The following is a 22587-nucleotide window of genomic DNA, read 5'->3' as shown; positions in this document are numbered from 1 at the left end:
TGTTATCCTTAAGGACCCCTCTTACAGGTAGACATGTGTTAAAATCCTCCTTCCTTTTCCAGGCTCCTTAAACAAATTCTATTTTTCCTTGATTGGTTATTTTCTTTTAAGTAAAATTTATTTCTAAGAACTCTAAAAAAGGCATCAATAAATTTTTAATATTTTTTCTTTTTGCTCTGAATCATAAACTTTTTCTATGTATTATTTTTTCTTATCGGAAGCATCTGTCCTAGACACAAATTCTGTTTAACAAATTTTACCAACATTTATTACATTAAGGATGCTAAATCATGTGAAAAAGGAAATTATTGAGATTTCTGAAAGTAATGACGAAGATGGCGCTTCTTCCAAAAAGGATCTAGGTCTAGGTACGGTTTTTGTTGTAGTAAGTTGTTGCTTTTTATATATCAAATGACATGATATTAGATACATATTTGTTGTTGTCGTTGAAAAGACATCCTTAAACATATCCTTATCTCTGTGTATGAATCTATGTACATACATACTTATATTTCAAAGCAGCCGACAAAAGTGTTCAGATGCGTCATCGTTTTATGTTTCCTTTTCGGAAATTTAATACATTCAATTCGCAAAATATATAAATAGGTATCCCATCACTTAACGATATTCAACAGAATGTTTTGGAATGTGTATTCAATATTATATCTTCTATGGATACATGTGTACATACATTTTTTTTATTATTGCTTTCGATTAAATTTCATGAACAAAAAAAAAAAAATAAATGATTTATGAAGGACAACAGAGAAACAGTCGAAAAATGAATTGACATTTATAGTTGTTCTTAGGATTATAAATTGACATAAAGACTGATAGAAAGTTGTTTTTCTTCTTCTTTAAGATTAGACCTTTCTTTTATTTAGGATGATAAATGACTTTGATGGATATTAGTGCGATTTTGTATTCAAAGAGATATCGTAAGTTGAAAAATATATGACTTGCCAAGCTCATTAAATAAAAAAAAGTCACTGGGGCGAGCCACACTGATAAATTATTTTGAAAATTATAGCTAACATATTTTGTAACATCGAAATTGTTTAATTTAATTTGAAATTTTTTGAGTCAAAGGAGACAATTTAAGAAGTACTTTTGTAGTAATTAGTTAACCGTTAAATAAACAGTCGAATAAATTGTTCTCAAAATTTCACGACTTTTTTTTAACAATATTGGGTATAGAACAAAATTAGTATCAAGTTAACATTACGATTCGTTGCAAGAATACTTAAGGCGAATACAAAATTGCTTACTAATTTTATGTAAAATAATATTTTTCAGTTCTTAACGTTTATAACATCTGGTAAAGTTATTTAAAAATATTGAATTGACAGTTAAACAACAAATTTACAACCTAAAAAGTTCTGCTAAAAGTTGGTTAAAAATGATTTTCGTCACGATAGTTTGCTTTCAAATTTATTTTTTACTATACAAAATATTGTTTTAAACATTCGCTAAAATTTTTAGAAAGATCCAGTTGTCAATTATTTTGTCTAAATTTTGTCACTACAAAAAATTAGTGAAAATGATGGTCTATTCGATTATCTCAAGCCTATAAACTTCCCATAGGAAGTTATTGTAATGGATCCGATTTGTCAAACTGAAAATTTTGACATTTCTCGACGTTTCAAGGTCCCTAGAGTCGAAATAAAAGATTTTTAGAAAGATGTCTGTGTGTGCGTGTGTGCGTACGTTCGTACGTCCGTACGTCTGTACGTTCGCGACGTGTTTTCGTCTTCAAAAGCTCAAGAACCAGAAGAGATATCGGTTTCAAATACATTTTGTTATACAGATAATAAGGCAGAAAGATGCAGAAAGGGCTCTCAACAAAATTGCGTAGGTGGTTTTTTTTTTACCATAGCAGTTTGAAAAAAAGGTGAACATTTTGGTTAACCCTAAATATCTTATGAACAAAAAACGCTAGAGATTTGAATTAAATTTTATATAATATATTGTAACGTGATATCAAACATAAATATTTTTTGAAAAAAATCAATATAACTGTTTTTTTATAAATCAAAAAAACTGAAAAAAAAAATTGTCACCTCCTAAATTTAACGACTAACATATGATTTCATCTCCAAAACAATTTTGAGCAACGGAAGATAATGTTTTTAAAATCTGATAAAATTTTGAGAAAAATCGAATTGACAGTTTTTTTTTGAAAAAAAATAAAAACCTAAAAAAAATGTATACAAGTTGGTAAAAATTGATTTTCGACTCAAATATGTTTTCAAAACTTTGAGATATTGTCTTTATTTTACTTTTATCTTTAAAAAAATATTGTTGTCAACATTCAGTAAAATTTTGAAAAAAACGAATTGAAAGTTTTTGTACAAAAAATTAAAAACCTAAACAAAATTAACAAAAGTTGGTAAAAATTGATTTTTGACCCAAATATCTTTTCAAAAATTTGAAATAATGGCTTCAATCTTATTTTATCTTATACGAAATATTGTTTTCAACTGTTTTTTTACAAAAAATAAAACTCTAAAAAAAAACAATACTAAAACTTGGAAAAAATTTACTTTCGACTCAAATAGCTTTTAGAAAATTAAAAATATTGGCTTCAAACTTATTTTATGTCACAGAAAATATTGTTTTCGATATTCAGTAATTTTTATATAAAAATGCAATAGCCTTTTTTGTCATAACAAATAAAATCTACACAAAATAGTATGCAAATTTGGTAAACATTGATACGAATACATGTAGACAAACTCTTTAGCAAGACAAATCGACAGACGGGATGGGAAGTTATCAGTGTGGGTTGCATCCCAGTTTTTTTTTTATTTGTATGTCAGCTGACTTCAACTTAAACTTAAATAAAATAGTACAGGATATAAAACATTGATATAAGATAGAATTAACAAAAGAAATATTTCCAAACGTGTGAGCACAAAATTAATAAAAATTAATTAAAATTAATTATACATTTAAAATGCACTAAAATTAAGAATTAAAGAATTCAGAATAAAAAAATCAAATACATGTTAATTAAAAGTTATCTGAATCAAGACGTAAGGAAAATAAAATTGAAAATTACTAATTTAAATGTATGTTCCGTTCAAGTTTAAGAAATATTTAAAACAAATTACTTGAAACTTACTAGACCTCATGTGACTGCGAAGGTTATTCCACAGTCTAACAGCATGAACAAAAAATTGCCTGTGCGATGTCAAATTCGTAAAGGTGGACGAGCGCAATAAAATGGAACGACACAAAAATTAAGTTAGTTAAATCGACATGGTTATTATAAGTTAACGTGTTGTTTAAGACCAAACCTTAATGTTTAACTAGGGCAACATATTCAATAATACAATTATTCAACATAACAGGAGGGAAATTATCTGGGTTTGGTTTGCTTATTGAAATTGGAAGAGCTTTCGTTTTTTCAGGATTGAGTTTATAAGTCCGTTCCGTGTCAACCAATCATATATGGCCTGTAAATCAATGTTCAATTATAAATATATTATAGCACCCTTAAGCATCATTTCAGGAAAACTAATATATAATCGGAAATCATCTGCATAGATATGAAACTGACAGTAAGACAAAGCAGAGGGCAGATTATTAATGAACAATGAAAAAACAGTAAAGGTCCAAGGATTGATCCTTGAGGAAGTCCATTATTAACAGGGAGGAACGAGGACATTCTACCATTACAAGACACGTCTTGCATACGATTTGTCAAATATGGGTAAATAAGTTTTTTAGTTGTGTGAGAGAAGCTAAATAGGGTCGTCAATTTATCACAGAGAAAATTATGGTTTACGCAGTCAAATGAATTTGAAAAGTCAAGTAAAGTTATCACAGTTGTTGTCTAAAGAATGCCTTATGTCATCGGATACGTTGAGTAAAGCTGAAACACAACTATGTCCAGACCGAAATTCAGATTGCAAAGGATTCAATAACTGCTTGTCTTTAATATAATATTTTACCTGCTTACTTATCAGACTTTCAAAAACTTTAGATAGAAAAGATAGGATAGTTGTCGGTCTATATTCTATTCTATTTCTTGTTTTAGGGTAGGGATAGTCATTATAATGTTGTTGAATATGTGCATTATGTGGGAAAGTAGGAAGGGTAGGAGGATTTTAATAAAGTCATGAATAATATTGTCTAGTCCGGTGCATTAAGATTTTATGGAGAAAATTGCTTTATCTAACTGATAATCATCTACTGCACTTACCGAAAAGGCGTTAGTAGTATCATTCTCTGTACATCTAGAAGACGTTTCACTGAATTGGGTTTGTGAAGTAGGTTAGGTTAGGTTATAGTGGCTGTCCAAGATGGAAACGGACACACTTAGGCCAGTTTAATGGCCCATTGTGATAGCACATGAATCTTGAGGCTTCCTCCTAAAAAACTTTGACGGCCGATCTGAGTTAAACTTGCTGTTATAAAATTTGTATTTCGCAATTTTTATCAGAATCGTTCAAAAATTAAGTAACCGTTTAAAGTCGAGGGGCATTTATGGACAACCATAACGTCTCCAGCGTTGGTATGAGACATCTCTAGTCTAATGCACGATCTAAGAAACTTTAAAAATGTTCTTAAATGATGGACTTAAATACGTACTACCTAAAATTATAGAGAATTTTTAACACTTGAATTGAATTACTTACTTATTTAAGGTGGCGCTACAGTCCTGTGTGAACTAGGGCCTCACCCAACAAACTTCTCCATCTAGCTCGGTCCCTAGCTAGATGTCTCCAGTTTCGCGCTCCAAGTTGGGTGAGGTCACCTTCCACTTGTGCGCGCCACCTGATCCGCGGTCTTCCTCTACTGCGCTGTCCTGTGGGTGCGGATTCGAAGACTTTCCGGGCCGGAGCATTGGTTTCCATGCGCTCTACGTGACCCAGCCATCTTAGTCGTTGGACTTTTACTCTTCTTGCTAAGTCTACGTCGCTGTACAGCCCGTACAGTTCGTCGTTCCATCTTCTCCTCCACTCCCCTTCGATGCATACGGGACCGTAGATCACACGAAGAACTTTTCTCGCGAAGCGACCCAAGGTGCTTTCATCCGCTTTTGTCATGGTCCATGCTTCTGCACCGTATAGCAGGACGGGGATGATAAGGGTCTTATATAGCAACACTTTGGTCTCTCGAGAGAGGACATTACCACTCAATTGCTTTCTTAGTCCAAAGAAACAGCGGTTAGCAAGAGTTATTCTGCGTTTGATCTCAGCGCTGGTGTTGTTTTCTGCGTTTACAGCGGAGCCTAGGTAGACGAAGTCCTTGACTACCTCAAAGTTACGTCTGTCGATTGTGACGTTTTGACCAAAACGTCGGTGTTGTATGTCCTTTCTAGACGACAGCATGTACTTTGTTTTGCCCTCATTAACCGTTAAACTCATTTTTGCCGCCTCTGCCTCAATACTCACAAAAGCCCCATTGACATCACGCTGAGTTCTTCCGATTATGTCAATGTCATCAGCATATGCCAGTTATTGGACAGACTTTTGAAAGATAGTGCCTCTAGTGTTGACGTGTGAGCTCTGCACTATTCTTTCAAGCACGATGTTAAAAAAATCGCATGACAGCGCATCACCTTGTCTAAAACCTTTTTTGACATCAAAAGGTTCTGTTAAGTTGTTTCCAACCTTTATGGAGCAGCGTGAATTCTCCATGGTCATCCTGCACAAACGGACGAGTTTGGCAGGGATGCCAAAACTAGACATGGCTCTATACAGCTCGTCCCTGTAGATGCTGTCATATGCGGCCTTGAAATCGATGAAAAGATGGTGGGTGTCGATTTGGTGCTCTTGAGTTTTTTCCAGGATCTGCCGTAATGTGAATATTTGATCAACTGTGGACTTTCCTGGTCTAAAACCACACTGATAAGGACCTATCAGTTTGTTGACGATGGGCTTTAGACGTTCACATATTACGGCAGAAAAGATTTTATAGGCGATGTTAAGTAGACTTATTCCTCTATAGTTGGTGCAGTTTAGAGGGTCTCCTTTTTTCAGGATTGGGCAAACAATACTGAGTTTCCATTCATCATACATGTTTCCTTCCGACCATATCTTACAGATAAGTTGGTGCCTGCTCCTAACCAACTTATCTCCAGCTGCTTTAAAGAGCTCGGCATTCAAGCCATCTGCTCCAGCGGCTTTATTAGACTTCAACTTAGATATGGCAATCTTTACTTCGTCTAAGTCGGGAGGACGGGATTGTTGGCTTTCGTCGTCTATATTAAATGGGTCATCCTGCCTGACAGCGGAATTGAATTGGTTAGATATAAAAACTAGTTGGAAGAAGAATAAACAAAATTTTAAATATGATAATTTTGTATAACGTTGTTTAAAAAATATAAAAACAATGATTTCTTAAGATATTAAGAATATTAACTGGTATCATTAACAATGGAAAACGATGGCCGTCTAAGATTGCATATCCCTTTCATAAAATTTGTACATGACGAAATTTGGACATGAGAATCTCTACCATAGGTTCTCGATAACTTTACTAATTCGATTTCTAAGGTCTTGAATCGATTGTGGACTATTGACAAAACCTTTTTTTCATACGTGACATTAAGAGACAAATTGGAAAAACTTAAAGTTAATAAATTCTTCGTTTCCAACTATAATCAGATCACCTCTTTGAAAAATAAGACACTCAGAAATTTTTTCACATAAGTCTCGTTTTCGAATAAGAAAGCTCCAATCACACTGACCACATCGCCAGTCCAAAAACATTCAAGAAATAGTGACATATCAAGAATGGAGTGACTTTTCAATAATAATTCTTTGATCTTACTAAAAAAAGTCACAATTCAGCTTATTTACGTAATCTGCGAGGTAAAAATGGGCCTTTTCATTGAAGATGATTTTTTGATGAAAATCTGGATAATTTTAATGAGTTTCAAATTCCCAATAAGGAAAGACACGACTTAGATTTTAATATACTGGTTTATGTTCTTGCTTTAAATAAACTTTGAAAACCTTTAGCCATATTTTTTGTGAACTAGGCAAAGGCCTAGTCACTGATAAAGCTTCGGATCCCATCGATCACCGAAATCAAACATCAGTGAGAGTGGTTAGTAGACAGATAGGGGACCGTCCCGAAACCTAATGCGTGCTGTAGTCATGTGTTCTTTCTGCCTGTTGTGCTTTCTCTTCTGTCCTTCTGTCTTGTATTAATGACTTGTGTTGTTATCACCTTACATAGTCTAGTCGCTCAAGGTTCTGTGTTCTCAACTCTTCACATTTATGTGCTGAGTAGTATGAAATGTAAGGTAATGTTACCTTTTTATTTTAGTGAAAGTAAGATATAGATTTTATGACAACTTAAAAAAGTGAACCGCAAATACTGTGCTAATTATTAGAAAACCCTACTACCAAAACTACCAATTTTCAAACCAAAATGTCTTAAAAATACTGACAATATATATATTGAGGTCAGATTCTTAATCAGATTATTAAAAACTTAAAATAAAAGTTTCGTTCCGTAATTTGTTCGACCTCCATTATGGGAAAACTTTATGTTACGAATAAGTTACAAATAATTTGTCCAGTATACACAAAGAATTAAAGTTGACAGAAAATAATTACCCATCATTTACTATTTATAAAATCTTCAACAAATTTCCCCCCATTTATGTATGTACGTCCATGTATACATTTATATATCAACATTTTTACCATTTTTGCTAACCTAAAAAACAAACTTTCAGTCCCATGGGAAGTTATTTAAGAATATTTCTTATTTCAGTTCGTTTTTTTTTTGCTTTTAGCGTGCTGAAAAACTTCTTTCTAACCTCAGGTTATTATAATCTTTCACACAAAAAACACAAAGATAAAAATAAGGAAACAAATTTCACATAAAATCATCATGAAGTTTTTTTTTTTATTACTTGAAAAGAAGAAGAAACAAATTTAAGGAGCAACTTTCTTTTTTTGGACCGGAAAATATTCCCTTATATACATTTTTTTGTAGGTACATTCGTATCTAGATTCTTTTCAAAAATCTAAAAAAGAAGTATAAATAAAGTTTATAACTATATCTAACTGTTGAAATCAGCTAAAATAAACTTTATATTTTCAATGCTCTTTTTTTGGTGTTTGATATGCTGAATAATGATGATGATGATGAGGGGGAATTTAAGCAAACAGACATATCCTTAAGCTCCTTCGATGGAGAGAGTGGAGTTTGAATTTTGGGGATTTTATTTTTTAACCCGGGTACAAGCTTATTTTTATTATTATATGTACAAATGGGAAAAATCATCGTAAGCATTTGATGGAGCGTTTTGTTTGTGTTCGGTATTTCATTACCAAGAGATTCATTGATTTTATATTTAAAATTGTTTTGTGAAAATTTTGCTGTACGTAGGTAGCTTAAGTCTTTAAAATCACTGATAAATTCGCCAATAAACATTTTTTCACATCAGGGATGTTATATACATGTGCTGCTACGAAATCCTTTCATACTTGTTCTTACACTTAAAAAAGAAGGGGGTCGACTTTGTTATTCTATATACCTTCATAAATAATCAATGTTTTTACTTGGTACTTCCGGCGGATGCGACTTTAGTCGTAACTTTTTTCTTCTATGAAATCTATGGTTCAACACTGTTGGTTTACAATAAAGAACTGCAGTAAAGTTGAGTTTCATATTTAGTATGCTATTTCACACCATTAAATAATTCATCAAATCTAAGAGGCTGATAATATTAGCTTTTGCTCCTGTCTCTTTCTTAAAACCTCTTTGGTTTAATTTTTGGTATAAGTTTACAATTTACAATTTTATATTTTAATATATCTTGAGCCCCTATTTACATTTCTTTGAACTTATAACATCGCTGATATTTCTCTCTTGACTATGTATGTTATTTAAAATTTACTCATTTTACCGATAAACGCATTAGCCTAAAAGCCTTTGGTTCAGAACACGTCAGAACCCACGTTTATCTCGATCCATTAACATATTTATGGTGAGAATTTATACTGCAACAGGTATCTACATATATGTATGTATTTAGCTATAATGACATCACAAATTCTAGCTTATTCACAATTCCGCTGCTTATATGTACGTAAAAGCAGTAAGCACCCAAGCTTCACATCATCATTCCTAGAAATACCCCCAAATAAAGTGTGATGGCTTCGATACAACAAAACACATACATATATACATAATGTCACGACATTGATTTTATGACCATCATATAATACTCTGAGCTGAAGCAGAGCGTAAGTTTTCAACGGCTTTTCAAGGCATTGAATATATGTATGTGAATTTAAAGGTAGTTAAGTCGCGTCATATCGTCTTCGTTGGTCGTAGTTGTCGTTGTTCTTGTCGCTGTCAATATCGGCGTCGTCATTGTCGTCGTCACTCGTCGTTATTCCATTTTCCAATGGAGCGCACGTAACTGCTGTCAAAGGTTAGTGGGACCTCTTTTACCTTCTTCCTGGGTACAAATGTCTACAAGTTTGGGTGGCAATAGGTACTGTATCGGGTAACGAAACGATACATTATTTACACAGAAGAGGGAATATAAGCGAGGTTATGGTTAATGGAAATGGTTGGGGTAATTGTGGTAAGTGGTATAGAAATTGAAAATTCGGGTGCTAAAGGCATTTTCTATTCTCTACTCCCAATTTCTTCCTCAACATAGACTTATAAAATTACCTCCTATATAGAAGATACACCTCATATAATCCAATCGATCGATAAGTGATGGTTACCATCAACAGCCAGCAGTTTTGTAAAAATGTTCAATTCAATATCGGAAGCAGGCGTACGACCACATCATCATAATAGCTTCCCAACCAACTATAAAGTCACCTTCTTTGCCTTCACCACGAGATTCTGTACCCAAAACCTTATGTCTTTTAGAAAAATCAAAAAAAAAAAAACAAAAATTAGAAGAAATATTTTCCAAACTTTATGATGTTATGTTGATGTTGGTTGTGCAGGCAATGAGCCTTGAAAATTATTTTCTTGTCTAAGTCTTTTTTGTTCTGGGAAGATTAATGAAAAAAAAAACTTGAAAAGTTTTTAATGTAAAATTGATTTTGCGGGTATAAGTTTAACTTAGATTTTTCCAACAAACTTGCTGTTTTCTGTTATATTCGAAGGGCCCAATCAAGTTGGCGAAAATGTCAGGATATTGACGGTGATGTGGGACATTTTGTTTCTATAGGTTAGAATATATCTTTACTTCGTTAATAATTAGTGAAATTTTAAATACACCCCACTTTCCTTGGTCTTATTATCTCCGAAAACGCCAAAAAATTAGTTTGGTGCACCTGGGCGTATACTTATTATTTTTTTATTTTATTTTTATTTTACCACTTATGGTATATGAAAAAGCTGAATAACGTCTGTTTGATAAAATTTAGCTTCTGTATTCCTTTGAATTCACAACCCTTCAACCACATCGTACCAAACCACAAGTGAGTTTTGTAAATTTCAAAATAAAAATGTTCTTTGGTTTCATTGCTTTTCAATTATTTATACTTTGGTTGGCTTTTTAAAATGCGTAACAGTGTCTTTATGGTATATCTTGTTCTTTTTCTTATTTTTTGTCAATTTAATATAACGACATCATCAAAAAAATTGTTTTCTTTTCTTTTTCAAATAAAATCTTCAAACGAAATTCCAATTTTGTACTTTTTTTTTAAATTTCAACTTAATGAAATTTTCTTTAATTCAACAAACAACTAAAATAATAATAAAAAGAAAAACACTGTCACACAAACATATACAGACACATTGCGTTGAAATCTAATTATTTCTAATTACCAAGACGAATTCTTCATGTCACGTTTTCTTAGGTAGGTCTAGGTAGGTTACAGACACACGTACATATATAATATTCGTACAAAGGACACAAAACCTTTCTTCAACTTGAACTTTTTATGGGTTTATATTGTGTCTCAACACGTTTGTCTTGATGTCAAATAAAAAATTTAATAAACTTTCTTCACCATCTTCTCCTTTTGCTCCTTCTTGAGTATCATACTTTTAAGACTTTTTTGTTTTCTTTCTTTTATTTCAAGCAGGTGTCGCTAGTGACAAACTTAACTTTTTGGGTTGTGATCGTTGAAAGTTTTTTGTTTTTGTTTTTTTTTTTTGCATTTGTAAAACAACTTTTATATAAGCTCTGTTATTGTTGAACATCCTTGAACTTTAACCTTGTTAATTCTTATCTGTTTGTTGGAAGATTTTATACTTATGGAAATAAAGTTCATGACTTGGTAATAAGTTCTTGCTGTTATTTCATATTATTTTATATGGGTTACAAACCTTGAGATTTGGCCTCTCAAAAATAGTAGTTATTTTAATTATCTCTTGATCTGTTATAACTTATAATATAAGCTTTCATTAATTTGAATTTAGCGTCAGTTGCCAAGAAGAAGAAATATTTAACGTTAGAAATATCACTTTGTATTTGAAATAAGTTGTGGAACTGCTAAAAGTGTACGAAAATGTCGAATCAAGCTTTCTAAGGAAACAAAATGTTGTTGTAATTTTAAATAGCTAAAAATAGACCGCCGTTTCGGAAGATCTGATAGATTTTATAGCTACTGAAGCTTTACTTGGTTTTAATTACAAAACATTCTTTTTTTATAATAAGCGAACACTCAAGGGGATATTACTACCCTTATTATGCAGAGACACATTGTGAGCACTATTAAGAGGAGAGAGGGTTTTAAAAGGAGATGGTGGTTCTCATTGGTGTCCAATTCCTGAATATTGCAATTACTAGGATAGACAGAAGGTATTAAAGCTTTCCACATTCGGGTAGTACGGCTGAAGAACGAATCTCTGTATTTGATAGTATGGCCGAAGTTTGACTCGAGGGTATACTGATGAGCATTTCAATAATATCCAAAAGGCTTAAATAAGTTGCAGGAGTACCAGCCTAGAGATGGGAGTATACACAGGCTTTGGACGTATTTCTTGCATCGTCTTAGGAAACCGAAACACCTTGCGGAATTTTTGGCGACATCAACTATGTGATCGTTTAACAAGAGGTGGTGTCACACACACCGACAATTTCAAGATCTTCAGTCTCATTGATTCAAGTGCCATCCAGTGATAATGACAAGGGGTGGTATATCTCACTTTGAAGTTTCAAGACAGCTTTCGAAGCATTTAATTCCACTTGTTTTTTATTTCACATTGTACAATACTGTTTGGGTCGGAATTTAATGAGCTTATCATATTTTTTTGTTAAAGTTCCACATCCAAAGAAGAGGAATGTGAGCCTGAAAATAAATCTGAAATCTAAGAGTATTATCCCCAGTGAAACAATGTATTGCATTAGAAGTTTCAGGCAGAAGATCATTAATAAAAAAGAGAAAGAGTGTTGGAGATAGAACAGAGCCCTGAGGTACACCAGCATTTATTTTGTGGTATTCAGACTCGAATTCATCTAATACTACTTGTTTTGCACGATCTAAAAGGTACTTCTAATACTAATCCAATGAAGTAGTGAATCATGAAAGCATTTTCGATAAGAGAGCCTGGTGCCAAACCCTATCAAATGCTTTTGAAATATCAAGTGCAATAAACTTACTTTCTTCAAAGCGATGTAAAGATTTCCTTTCAATTAACTTTACGTCAAGGAATTCGCAAAACTTTTTGATCAGTGATTAGTGAAATTATTTTTATACGGTTATTGGTTGGAGCAATTTGTCTAATTATTAGCCAGTCAGCTTTAATTCCGGTTAGGAATTGGCGGAATTAGTGACTATGGCTTCGAATACTTTTTGTAAGGTGTTAATCAATTTATCGACTTAGCAGCATCAGCTTACTCTTACGAACTATTTTTAACATTCTTAGAACACATAACGCGCATAACTTATATAGATAGATGGATAGATAGTTTCTTTATTTCATGATATACGAGTAAATTATTAACAAATATTATTCTTTTATGGCAATTCGGCCATTAATTGGGAAACTTCAATTGCAATAACTGGTTGTAGAGGTATGGTAAACTATTGCGGTAATTTAGAGCATGTTTGCAGTATCTATAGACAGTTGACCATCCACCATCTTCATTAAGGATTTCATAGAGCCAAGTTGCGGGTAGAAAACTCAGTTCAGTATACATCCGTCGCATCTCTTGTAGTAGACCACACGATACAAAGAAGTGTGTGATGTCTTCTGGTTCTCCGGTGTAACAAAGGCAACAGATTTGTTGAAGATCAGTTCGATGTGGCATAGAGTTAAGATTCAGTACTTCGGCTCTAAATATGTAACTAATAGCTTCAGAGGAAAACTCGTTACTGTAATAATTAGCCTGTGATGTTATTTGGTGGTTGAGGTTTCTATACACATTTCTTGATAATGTTGTTGAGGCTCTTGAAAGATGTTCACTGAAGATATGTTCATCAGTTCTTGCGATCAGATCATTGAGCATAGTGTGCCATTGATTCAAATTGGACTCCAAAAAGAATAGATTACTGATATTTGAAGAAGCTATATGGTTCTATTCCTTAAATGGGGAGGCATTTGTTTGCATAAGCCTTGTCATAATGGATTTGTGAAGGCTTCTTTCATCACTCCTCATAACTTTCAATATGTATTCTGAGTTGGTTTTAAGGTTTGTAATGGAAAGAGGTGTTATGCCAGACTCTACATATATAGCATAAAGAAGGCAATCTGATCAAGCGTTTGAAGAAATACCTTTGCACGGCTTCAAACTTCTCCAATTGTAAATATCCAAAAACTTGGGTACCGTAGCACATGCAGCACAGTTGCTTGAAAACACCATTTTTTTTTGATTTAAGATCGATTTTTTGGTGAGAGTAAAACTAAGGCCACATCAAGTTTTGAGCTACTTTATCTTCGTTCACGTGTTTCGAAACATTAAGATTGTAAGACAGCAAAACTACAAGATATTTGAAATAATGAACGACCTCAATATACGTGTTGTTTAGGGACCAGTTTTCCTTTGCGAGTCTTCTTCTCTGACGCGGTTCAAAAATCATTATATTTGTTTTGTTAGTATTGACGTACAGACTTCAGGATTCACAAAATATATTAAGTTTGTTGATTTGCAGCTGAAGGGTAGATGGATTATCAGCCAATAAAACTAAATCATCGGCGTAGAGCAAACCTTTGATTTTTATACTGGCAAAGAGTATTCCACCCGGAAGTACATCACAAACGTCATCAATAAACAAGGCGAATAATATCAGACTTAATATACACCCTTAGGGTACACCTGATGTTGTTTCAAAACTATTTAGAGAATTTAGTTCCGTCCCACACTGAAGCAGTGGATGAGGAAAGTTGAAATTACATTAAGAATTTACGTCAAATTTCTAAAGATGGCAATTTGTACATCAAGACATTTTTATTTACCTTGTCAAAGGCAGCTTTAAAATCCACAAAACAGGCACATAATTTCTCACATATTTTGAAGAACAATTTTCGAATTTTTCAGAATAAACTAACCCTTTAAGAAAGTCAATGTCAATATTGAAGGAACTTCAAAAATTGCTATACCAAACTTATGGTTTTTTAATGAAATTCTCCATACGAAGAACTCGTTTATGAAGGACTGTATTGTGCATTTTCAAGAGAAAAAGAACAATCAGCGTACCTAATTAGTGTTCACTACAGAAATGTTAATAACATTTTGTGTTAAATGTGAACAGAATTAACTGTATGGACTAAGAATTCTTCCTTGAGGGATATAAAAGTTCATACTTCTTAAAAGCTGGGAAATTGTTTAAAATTTTACTACGTAGTAGTTGGTAAAACCTGTCTTAAGCAGCTAAAATCATCACCTGCTTTTCGTAGGTCATAAAATTTTAATTTCGAAATAAAAAGTGAGCGAAATGAGTCTAAAGCAGCTATTCCAAATATTTTAGCACAAAACAGTAATATTTTCTTATATTTTAGCTAGTAAAGTCTTATGATCCCACTTAAAAACTCTTCTGACAACTATTTGTAGATCTACCTTAACTCTTTAACCTTTACTTAAATGAAAAGCCCTATTCACCTTTAGTGTTCAGTAAAAGTCTTGAAATATTCGCGGTTATGTTTTCTTAGAATTTATAACTTACCCTTACATAAAATATTAGCATAGCTGGCGAAAAAGATGATAAGAAAAGAAAAGAAAAAACCAAAACATAAACAAAACTTTTATCTTCTTTCACTGATGAACTCCTTGTCAAGTTCTCAATGTTTTTGCACTTTTTTTTGTTTTGTTTTAATTAAAAGTTTTCCCAAGTGTGCTAACCAATACGTACTTCGCACATACATATATGTTGATATAAAACAAACATACTTAAAGTCCTTGTACTCATATGTATACTCCTATAACATTAAAACGAGGTTCATTTCAAGTTAAAGAGTGTTTCTAAGTAAGATATGTCCTTTACATACTCGGATATAGAAAATTTGCAATAATGATCTTTTGATCCTTTTTTGTGGTTTTTGTCTTCAAAGTTTATACACTCTTTAAGTATTTATCGTTTATCCATATATTCTCAACGTAAGCCTCTAGAATATACGTACGAGTATATGCATGGTTATTTTAAGATATGGAATATATCAATCTTAAAATTTTAGTCCTTGTCACGCGTGGAGTCGCGTCGTTGTCCTTGTTTGTTGAAGGAAGAACACCTCCATAGAGAGGGTGCAGTAAAAGAAACACCATCTCTTATATTTTTCAACAACTGCACGAACTTTTCTTAGCCGCATATAGCCAGTGGGAGTTTTGGAGTTTATAAATTTCACGTCGTGTGAGATTTTTCGAAGCACAGATAACAAGGTGAAAAAAATGTACAAACTGCAGCGTGGGGATTTAAATTCAGCTTCTAAAGTCTTCTTCCTTTTTTGTCGGTGTTTTCAAAGGAAAAACGGAAACAAGGTTAAGAATTTAGGTAGGTATGTATTTCTTCTTCAAAAAGAAAACAAAGAGACAGAGAGTGGTTGAGGCAAAACCATAACCATTTCTATACTGATCCCCAGGATTTCTTACCATATATTTAGAAGGAGGCAGTTGAAGGAAATCCCCTAAAATTTAATTCACACTTTTTCTTTCCTTTTTTTTTAAGGAGGAACGTGTTTTTGTTGTTGTTTTTTGTTGGATGGTGTATTAAATTTTCAGTCTCGTCTTCGTCTTTTTAATTTAATCGGGCGTTTGCATGATGAAACATTTGGAAGGATGTGCAATTTTCTGGCACCACCACCGGTAAACTGGCGGAAAACGATGCTCAATCTTATCTTGCTCATGTTGCTGTTTTTAAAGATGCTTTTTTTTTGGTATTTGGTTGTCTACTTCCCTTCATGGTTGAATATTTTTTTGTTGTTGTATTTTGTTTCTTTGATAAAATATAGTTTACGAAAAAAGGTTTAAGGCTATGTTTGCTTGTTATTTTATTCCCGTTTTTCCGGAATGAAGGTGAAATTCATGAAAGTTCTATATTTTTGGATCTGAAGGGTACTTGAAATCATTTATAGCACTAGATAGGTAGGTAAGGTATATGGTACTTATTTTTTGTGTGTTCATTTTTTTATACCTTCATATTTCTGTATACGAAGACACATACATAGATTTTAAGTGTGAAATTCAATTAAGGAAGCCCACAGACGATTATTATTGTTATTAAGCTTAAGTTAATAGCCAAACGTAAATATAAATGCTTTTGCACTTTATGAGATATTTGTGCAAATTATTAGGTACTTCAAATAAATAAATGAAATTTAAGTTTATGGATACTTTTCTTTTAATATACAATTTAAGATATTTTTGATAGGACATATTAAGGTTTTTCGTAAATGGCTGCATCATATAAGGGCCAATTTAATACAAATTATCTGAGTAAGTGGTATTTACGTGGCCAACATAAGAAACTTTAGTAGTACTTATTTCCGAATGAGTGTGGATTGCGATCATTTTGTTTTAGATAGCCTTGAGGTGGTCAGCTAAAAAGTTTGAAAGAATTGTTTTTTTATCAGTGCAACAAGCTTCATCTACAGTGTAACAAGAACTTTTCATCTACTAATGGCTATGAGAAAAATAATTCATAAATAATTCAGATCAAGTTTATAGAAGATTGGTCTGTTTTCAGTGGGTTAAAAGTTTCATAATATTTACTGAGCCAAAGTTTTTGTATAATAGAAAAATGGCAGATCAATAAAGTCAGCGCTTTAAACTTTGATCAACTTCCCAAACCTTAAACTATTTAATCATTTATGTATTTAAAAGTTTTTTTGGTTGGTTGAAAAATGGTTTTTTTTTTTTTGGTTAAATGGTTCTTTATGGAGCTTTCTGATTCTGCTAGTTTTTATTTTTTCTATTTATTTTCTTAAATGTTTCTGAATGATTGAGTGAATTTGAACTTTGAAAAATCAACCCATCTAGCATATAACTAACCAAACTTGAACTTTCCGATTGTTGCATTTGCCAATTGTTTGAAAGCTTGAAATGTTATAAAAAACTTAAAAAACAGTAAAAAATAGAAATATTAAATGTTTGAAAAATTACATTACATATTACTCAGCACATAAATGTACAGAGTAGAGAACACAGCATTTTGAGGGACTAGACTATATAAGGTGATAACAACTTACTTACTTAAGGCGGCGCAAGTGGTTCGGTTTTTATAGGAGCGCGGAAATAAATCGATAAAACCTGTGATATAATTAGAAAATAAATGAAATTTGCACACATGTGTAGGTTATGGAAAAACACATTTCCTCAAAATTTGGATTAGAAATAACAATTATAAGAAGAGTTATTGAGATTTTTCTAAATTTTGTGGTTTATTGTTTATATAAAAAAATAAAAATGCATGTTTTGAAACACTTTTTGCTTTAATTTGTAAACATTAAAAAAAATACTTATAATACTAATTACATACATAAAAATAAAATAAATAAATGTATAAATACATACAAATAAATAACAGTCATAAAATCAATGGAAGGTTTTTTTTCGACTATTTTAGAATTAACCTTAACAGCAAATTACTTCAAATATGACTGAAAGTCTCCTTATCAACCTTGAATCTATTTTGGTGATCTCTGCAGTCGGAAGCGGATTTTCAAAAAAAAATTTCGTGATGTATTGCCCCCATTTGTTGTTCCAGTTCCTTCCTTTACAACACCAACCTTGATAACAACATTTTTGATGAATTCAGCTTGGATTCATTTTTTCCATTTCCTTAAAAGCACGAGTGTCCTCACATGTTCTCCATGATTTAAAGCTTAAGTTGTAGCCGGGGTGCAACACGTATTCCATAAATCTAATCCTTGCATATAGTGATGATATTCCTAGTTTAAGAATATCTTCATTCAACACCTTGATACTGATCTTAGATAAATTATTCATCTCCGAAGGCTTAGCTCCGCAAATGATGCAATTATTGCTCGCAGAACTAGTATTTGTGACAGCTGGAGCAACTTTTCCATCTATCATCCTAAAATAAAGATGGTGTCTAACTTTTATGGCAAGTGTGCCAATATTTATTGAGGTCATCTTCAATCCCTGTATTTCATTTTCCACAAGCATTTTTCTTCGCGTATGAGGTCAAGTGGTTACTTTTTGTATTAAAATTTCAATGCTCTGCAATATCATGTTAAAGACGGATGGGAATTGATCCATGTGCCATTGTTTTCGTCAGTTGGTAAGGTCGTTTTTAGGGGCACAATAGACGTCGTGAAAAGATGTGCATCCGAAGCTTCCTGATTCCCGATGGAAAATTTCTGCATATATTCGTTCTGTCCAGATGAGCTATCACAGCCCCACTTTGTATGAAGTTCTAAAGTTTGGTTGTTAAGTTGTTCCAGCTCATCACTTGGAATTGTTTTTAATATTCTTTTTGCAGTGTGATCTGCAAATCCTGATGTTTCGGTTACTGCTATGTTGTCAGGGTAGCAAGATTGTTTTGATGAACTTTGTGAAAATATCATAACCGATCTCTTTTGTAGCTTTTCTTAAAATTTTTTATTTGTATTTGACAAATTCTAAGAAAAAATCATTATTTGGTATTATTACTTTTAACTACTTTAATTTACTTTAATTTTGAAGAAGATGACGATACAGCATTTATAAGATACGCATTTTAACAACTGTGTAGCACTACAGTCCTGTGCGAACTAGGGCCTTAACCAACAAACTTCTTCATCTGGCTCGGTCCAATTTCGCGCTTCAAGTTGGGCAAGGTCACTTTCAACTTGTGAGCGCCACCTGATCCGCGGTCTTCCTCTACTGCGCTGTCCTGTGGGTTTGGGTTTAAAAATTTCCAGGCCGGAGCATTGTTTTTAATGCGCTCTACGTGGACCCAGCGATTTTAGTCTATGGAATTTTACCCTTCTATATAAGTCTACGTCGCTGTACAGCAGGTACAGCTCGTCATTCCATCGTCTCCTCCACTTCCCTTCGATGCATTCGGGACAGTAGATCACACGAAGAACTTTCCTCTCGAAGCGACCCAAGGTGCTTTCATCCGCTTTTGTCATAGTCCATGCTTCTGCACCTCTTCGCTTTCTTAGAGAGAATAAACAGCATTAGCAAGAGTTATTCTTCCTTTGATCTCAGCGCTGGTGTAAGTTACGTCCATTGATGGTGACGTTTTGACTGAGATGCAGGCTGTAGATGCTGTCAAATGCGGCCTTAAAATCGATGAAAAGTTGGTTGCTGTCGATTCGGTGTTTTTGGTTTTTTTTTTCAGGATATACCGTAATGTGAATATTTGATCGACTGCGGACTTTCCTGGTCTAAAACAACACTAATAATGACCTCTCAGTTTGTTGACGATGGGCTCAAGATGTTCATATATTACGGCAGAAAAGATTTTGTAAGCGATTTTAATGTTGACTGATTCTTCTATAGTTGGTGCAGTCTGTCTCCTTTTCTTAAGATAACAGCACAAGACAGAAGGACAATGAAGAAAGAACACATGACAACAGCACGCCACCATTGGTTTTGAGACTTTCCTCCATTTGTCTACTAACCACACTCACTGATACTTGATTTGAAAAAATAATTTTTGAAAATAATATTGCAATGGTTGAAGGTCATTCATTTTCATTTGGTTTGGAAAGTGAAGATTAATAAAACAGATACATTTTTGATTTCATGATAAGGGTTGACATTAGCCCCTTTTTGGAGTGATTTTTGACTAATTGAGGTTTTAATACGTTTAGAATTCAAAATTATTCATGAGAGCATAGTGATGTGCGTTTTTTTTTTAAATCTAAAGGTCTTTGATTCGAAATAACTTAAGTCCACCAAAAATTGCTACATTGGCGTTTCGTCCCAGTATCCGCACTTGGACGCATAAGTTAAGGAGTGAGAAAACCTTTGTAATACGTAGCTTTTGTTTGTGTTCAGTTCAATTCAATATAAACCGTATCTTACTAGATTAAAAATGTAATCATAAAAGTTGGAAAAAGATTTGTTTGAGCCTGATTTTTCACATAATCATGGTGCGTAAATAACGTCGGCAAAATCAAATTTTGTTTTGACTAGAAAACTTCTCAGGCAATGAAACCATAATTGGTGTTCTAATTTGTGTATGAACCACATATTGTCCAAGATATAATCACTCGAAACGCTGGGAATTTGATTAATTCAGATCATCAGCATCACATGGACTTTGAAATATTTTAGCCAAAGTGTGTACCAGTAATGTTTCTACTCTCTTAAGATTTCTTCAAAATGTTTCTAATTCTTTGTGTATTTTCTGATTTAAGATGTCCATAATCATCATCATGTGCGAAAAGTGCCTTCGTTAAACCCTCTTTGATAGGTTTCAAAAGCAATCGCTACCAACTTAAACACAAAATTAATATATGGGGATAATTTGTTGAAAATATCAATAGTTTCCTGAAAATTTCAGACCTTGGCATCATGCAGCTTAGATAATTAGTTTTAGATATCGTTGCTTAGGAGATATTTTTATTATTTCTCAACGTTTTTTTTGAGATATCGAACAAATTTAAGCGGCCTAATTTTTTCCAAAATACAATATATTAGAAAAAACTTTGTTAACCTTAGAACTTTCTCAATACACTTTAGATTTATGTTTGTTCTTCTCAAGAAAACCAATGAATATATATATGCTAACACTTCATCAATTTCACCTTCATTTTAAAAATCTATGTTTTTTCTATTTTTCAGAATAATAATTTTCAATCCCCAAATGCTGCTACCGAACGCAATTAATTTATTGATATCCACCTCGACGCCTCGCCGCCACCACCGATTTCAAACTACTCTAATCAGGACAACAACGATGATCGCATAAATGTTGCATTAACCTGAGTAATCTAAAATGTTGTTCCATTCGACAAGGATAAATAGCTTCGGTCATTTGTCTTAGCAACCCAATGGCTAGCTACTTATAAATGGGAAGAAAGCTAAAATTAATCCAATAACAAGAAAAATAAAACACTTCGGAAGAAGCACGAAACTATATATCTTTTTCTATCGCGTTCATATCGTGTCGGTGAACAAAATAAAGGACCTAGATCCTAGACGCGAAAACTCGAAGACGAATTCGTATAGAAAATTGCTGCTTCCACTTTTTTTGTGGAATCCTTTAATAAATCAAAGATAAAAAACAAAGCCCAATATTTATTCAGTATTTTTTTATCATCATAGTGCGTAGGTGAATGTCATAACGGACATTAAGGACGACACCAACACAACACCAGGATCAACAACTTTGACGATTATAAGCAACTTAATTTTCATTGGAACTCCTTTGGGAAAACTTTGTTGCCTCTGCTAACATCCGCTCACACATTTAATAGAAAAAAGAACAAAATATCATCCCTACGGAGAAGAAAAATAAAAAAAGCTTGTAGGTACCCAAGCCCACCCAAGGACGAAGAAGTGATTTTTCAAGCGATTACTCTCGGTCGGTCGACGGACGCGCGGCGCGATAATGAGTTTTTTCAGTTCTCTTCAGCAGTACGTAACAAGTGGGGTTGCTGGATTGGGTCTGGGGAATCGGCGGTTTTCTCTATCACGACAGGACTCAAGTGAGGATAAAAGTGGCACCGGATCTGGAGCATCTTCGGGCAGTGGCGGAAATGCTGGTGGTGGAGGACCTGGTTCTGGTGCGAACTCAGCGAATGCTCCTGCTGCACCTCATGTACATGGTAAGTATAAAGGAATGTGTGTGTTCTGTATATCCTTATACCTACTTATGATAAAAAGTAGAGAGCATAGATACAAAATAGCTTGAGGCAGGGTTTCTTTTGTTTCACAATTAGATAAAAGTCACTAAAGCTACCGCTGATAATTAGAAAATGATAATTTGATAATTCTTGGAAGTGTTTATTTTAAAAGACTGTTGGAGAAAGGGTAGTTTAGTGTACCGTGTGTTTTTTTAAAACTTTTTTTTGACTTGACTTACAACGGAAATATGTTGATCCGGGATATTTTAATTAAATTTTAAATTAACAAAGAACAGGCAGAAAAGGGACGACTGAACGACGAACTGCGCGAAGACGATAAAAATGATGGCAGAAATAAGTTTCCAAAATTAAAGTGCTTCTTCAGCAGCAAATTGCTTTGTGTATGTATATATTTTGAAAATTATATTATTATTATCTTTAATAAGGATTTTTGTTTGT

At 33.1% G+C, this 22587-nt stretch overlaps 1 protein-coding gene across 2 annotated transcripts in view; it reads left to right on the top strand.

The window, feature by feature from the left end:
- The window catches only part of LOC129945332 (BAI1-associated protein 3), a 169719-nt gene that overhangs the window by 60136 nt on the left and 86996 nt on the right, over positions 1–22587 (top strand). For both annotated transcript variants that reach the window (XM_056055002.1, XM_056055003.1), the window contains exon 2: positions 21125–22110. In XM_056055002.1, the coding sequence (XP_055910977.1) occupies positions 21894–22110 (217 nt within the window). In that variant the 5' untranslated portion in view covers positions 21125–21893. The remainder of the gene's footprint in view (positions 1–21124; positions 22111–22587) is intronic.

The sequence above is a fragment of the Eupeodes corollae genome, chromosome 2 (genome assembly GCF_945859685.1).
Source record: "Eupeodes corollae chromosome 2, idEupCoro1.1, whole genome shotgun sequence".
In the NCBI taxonomy this organism is placed as follows: domain Eukaryota; kingdom Metazoa; phylum Arthropoda; class Insecta; order Diptera; family Syrphidae; genus Eupeodes; species Eupeodes corollae.
The sequence above is the reverse complement of the archived record's forward strand: the minus strand, read 5'-3'. Positions and strand labels throughout refer to the sequence as shown.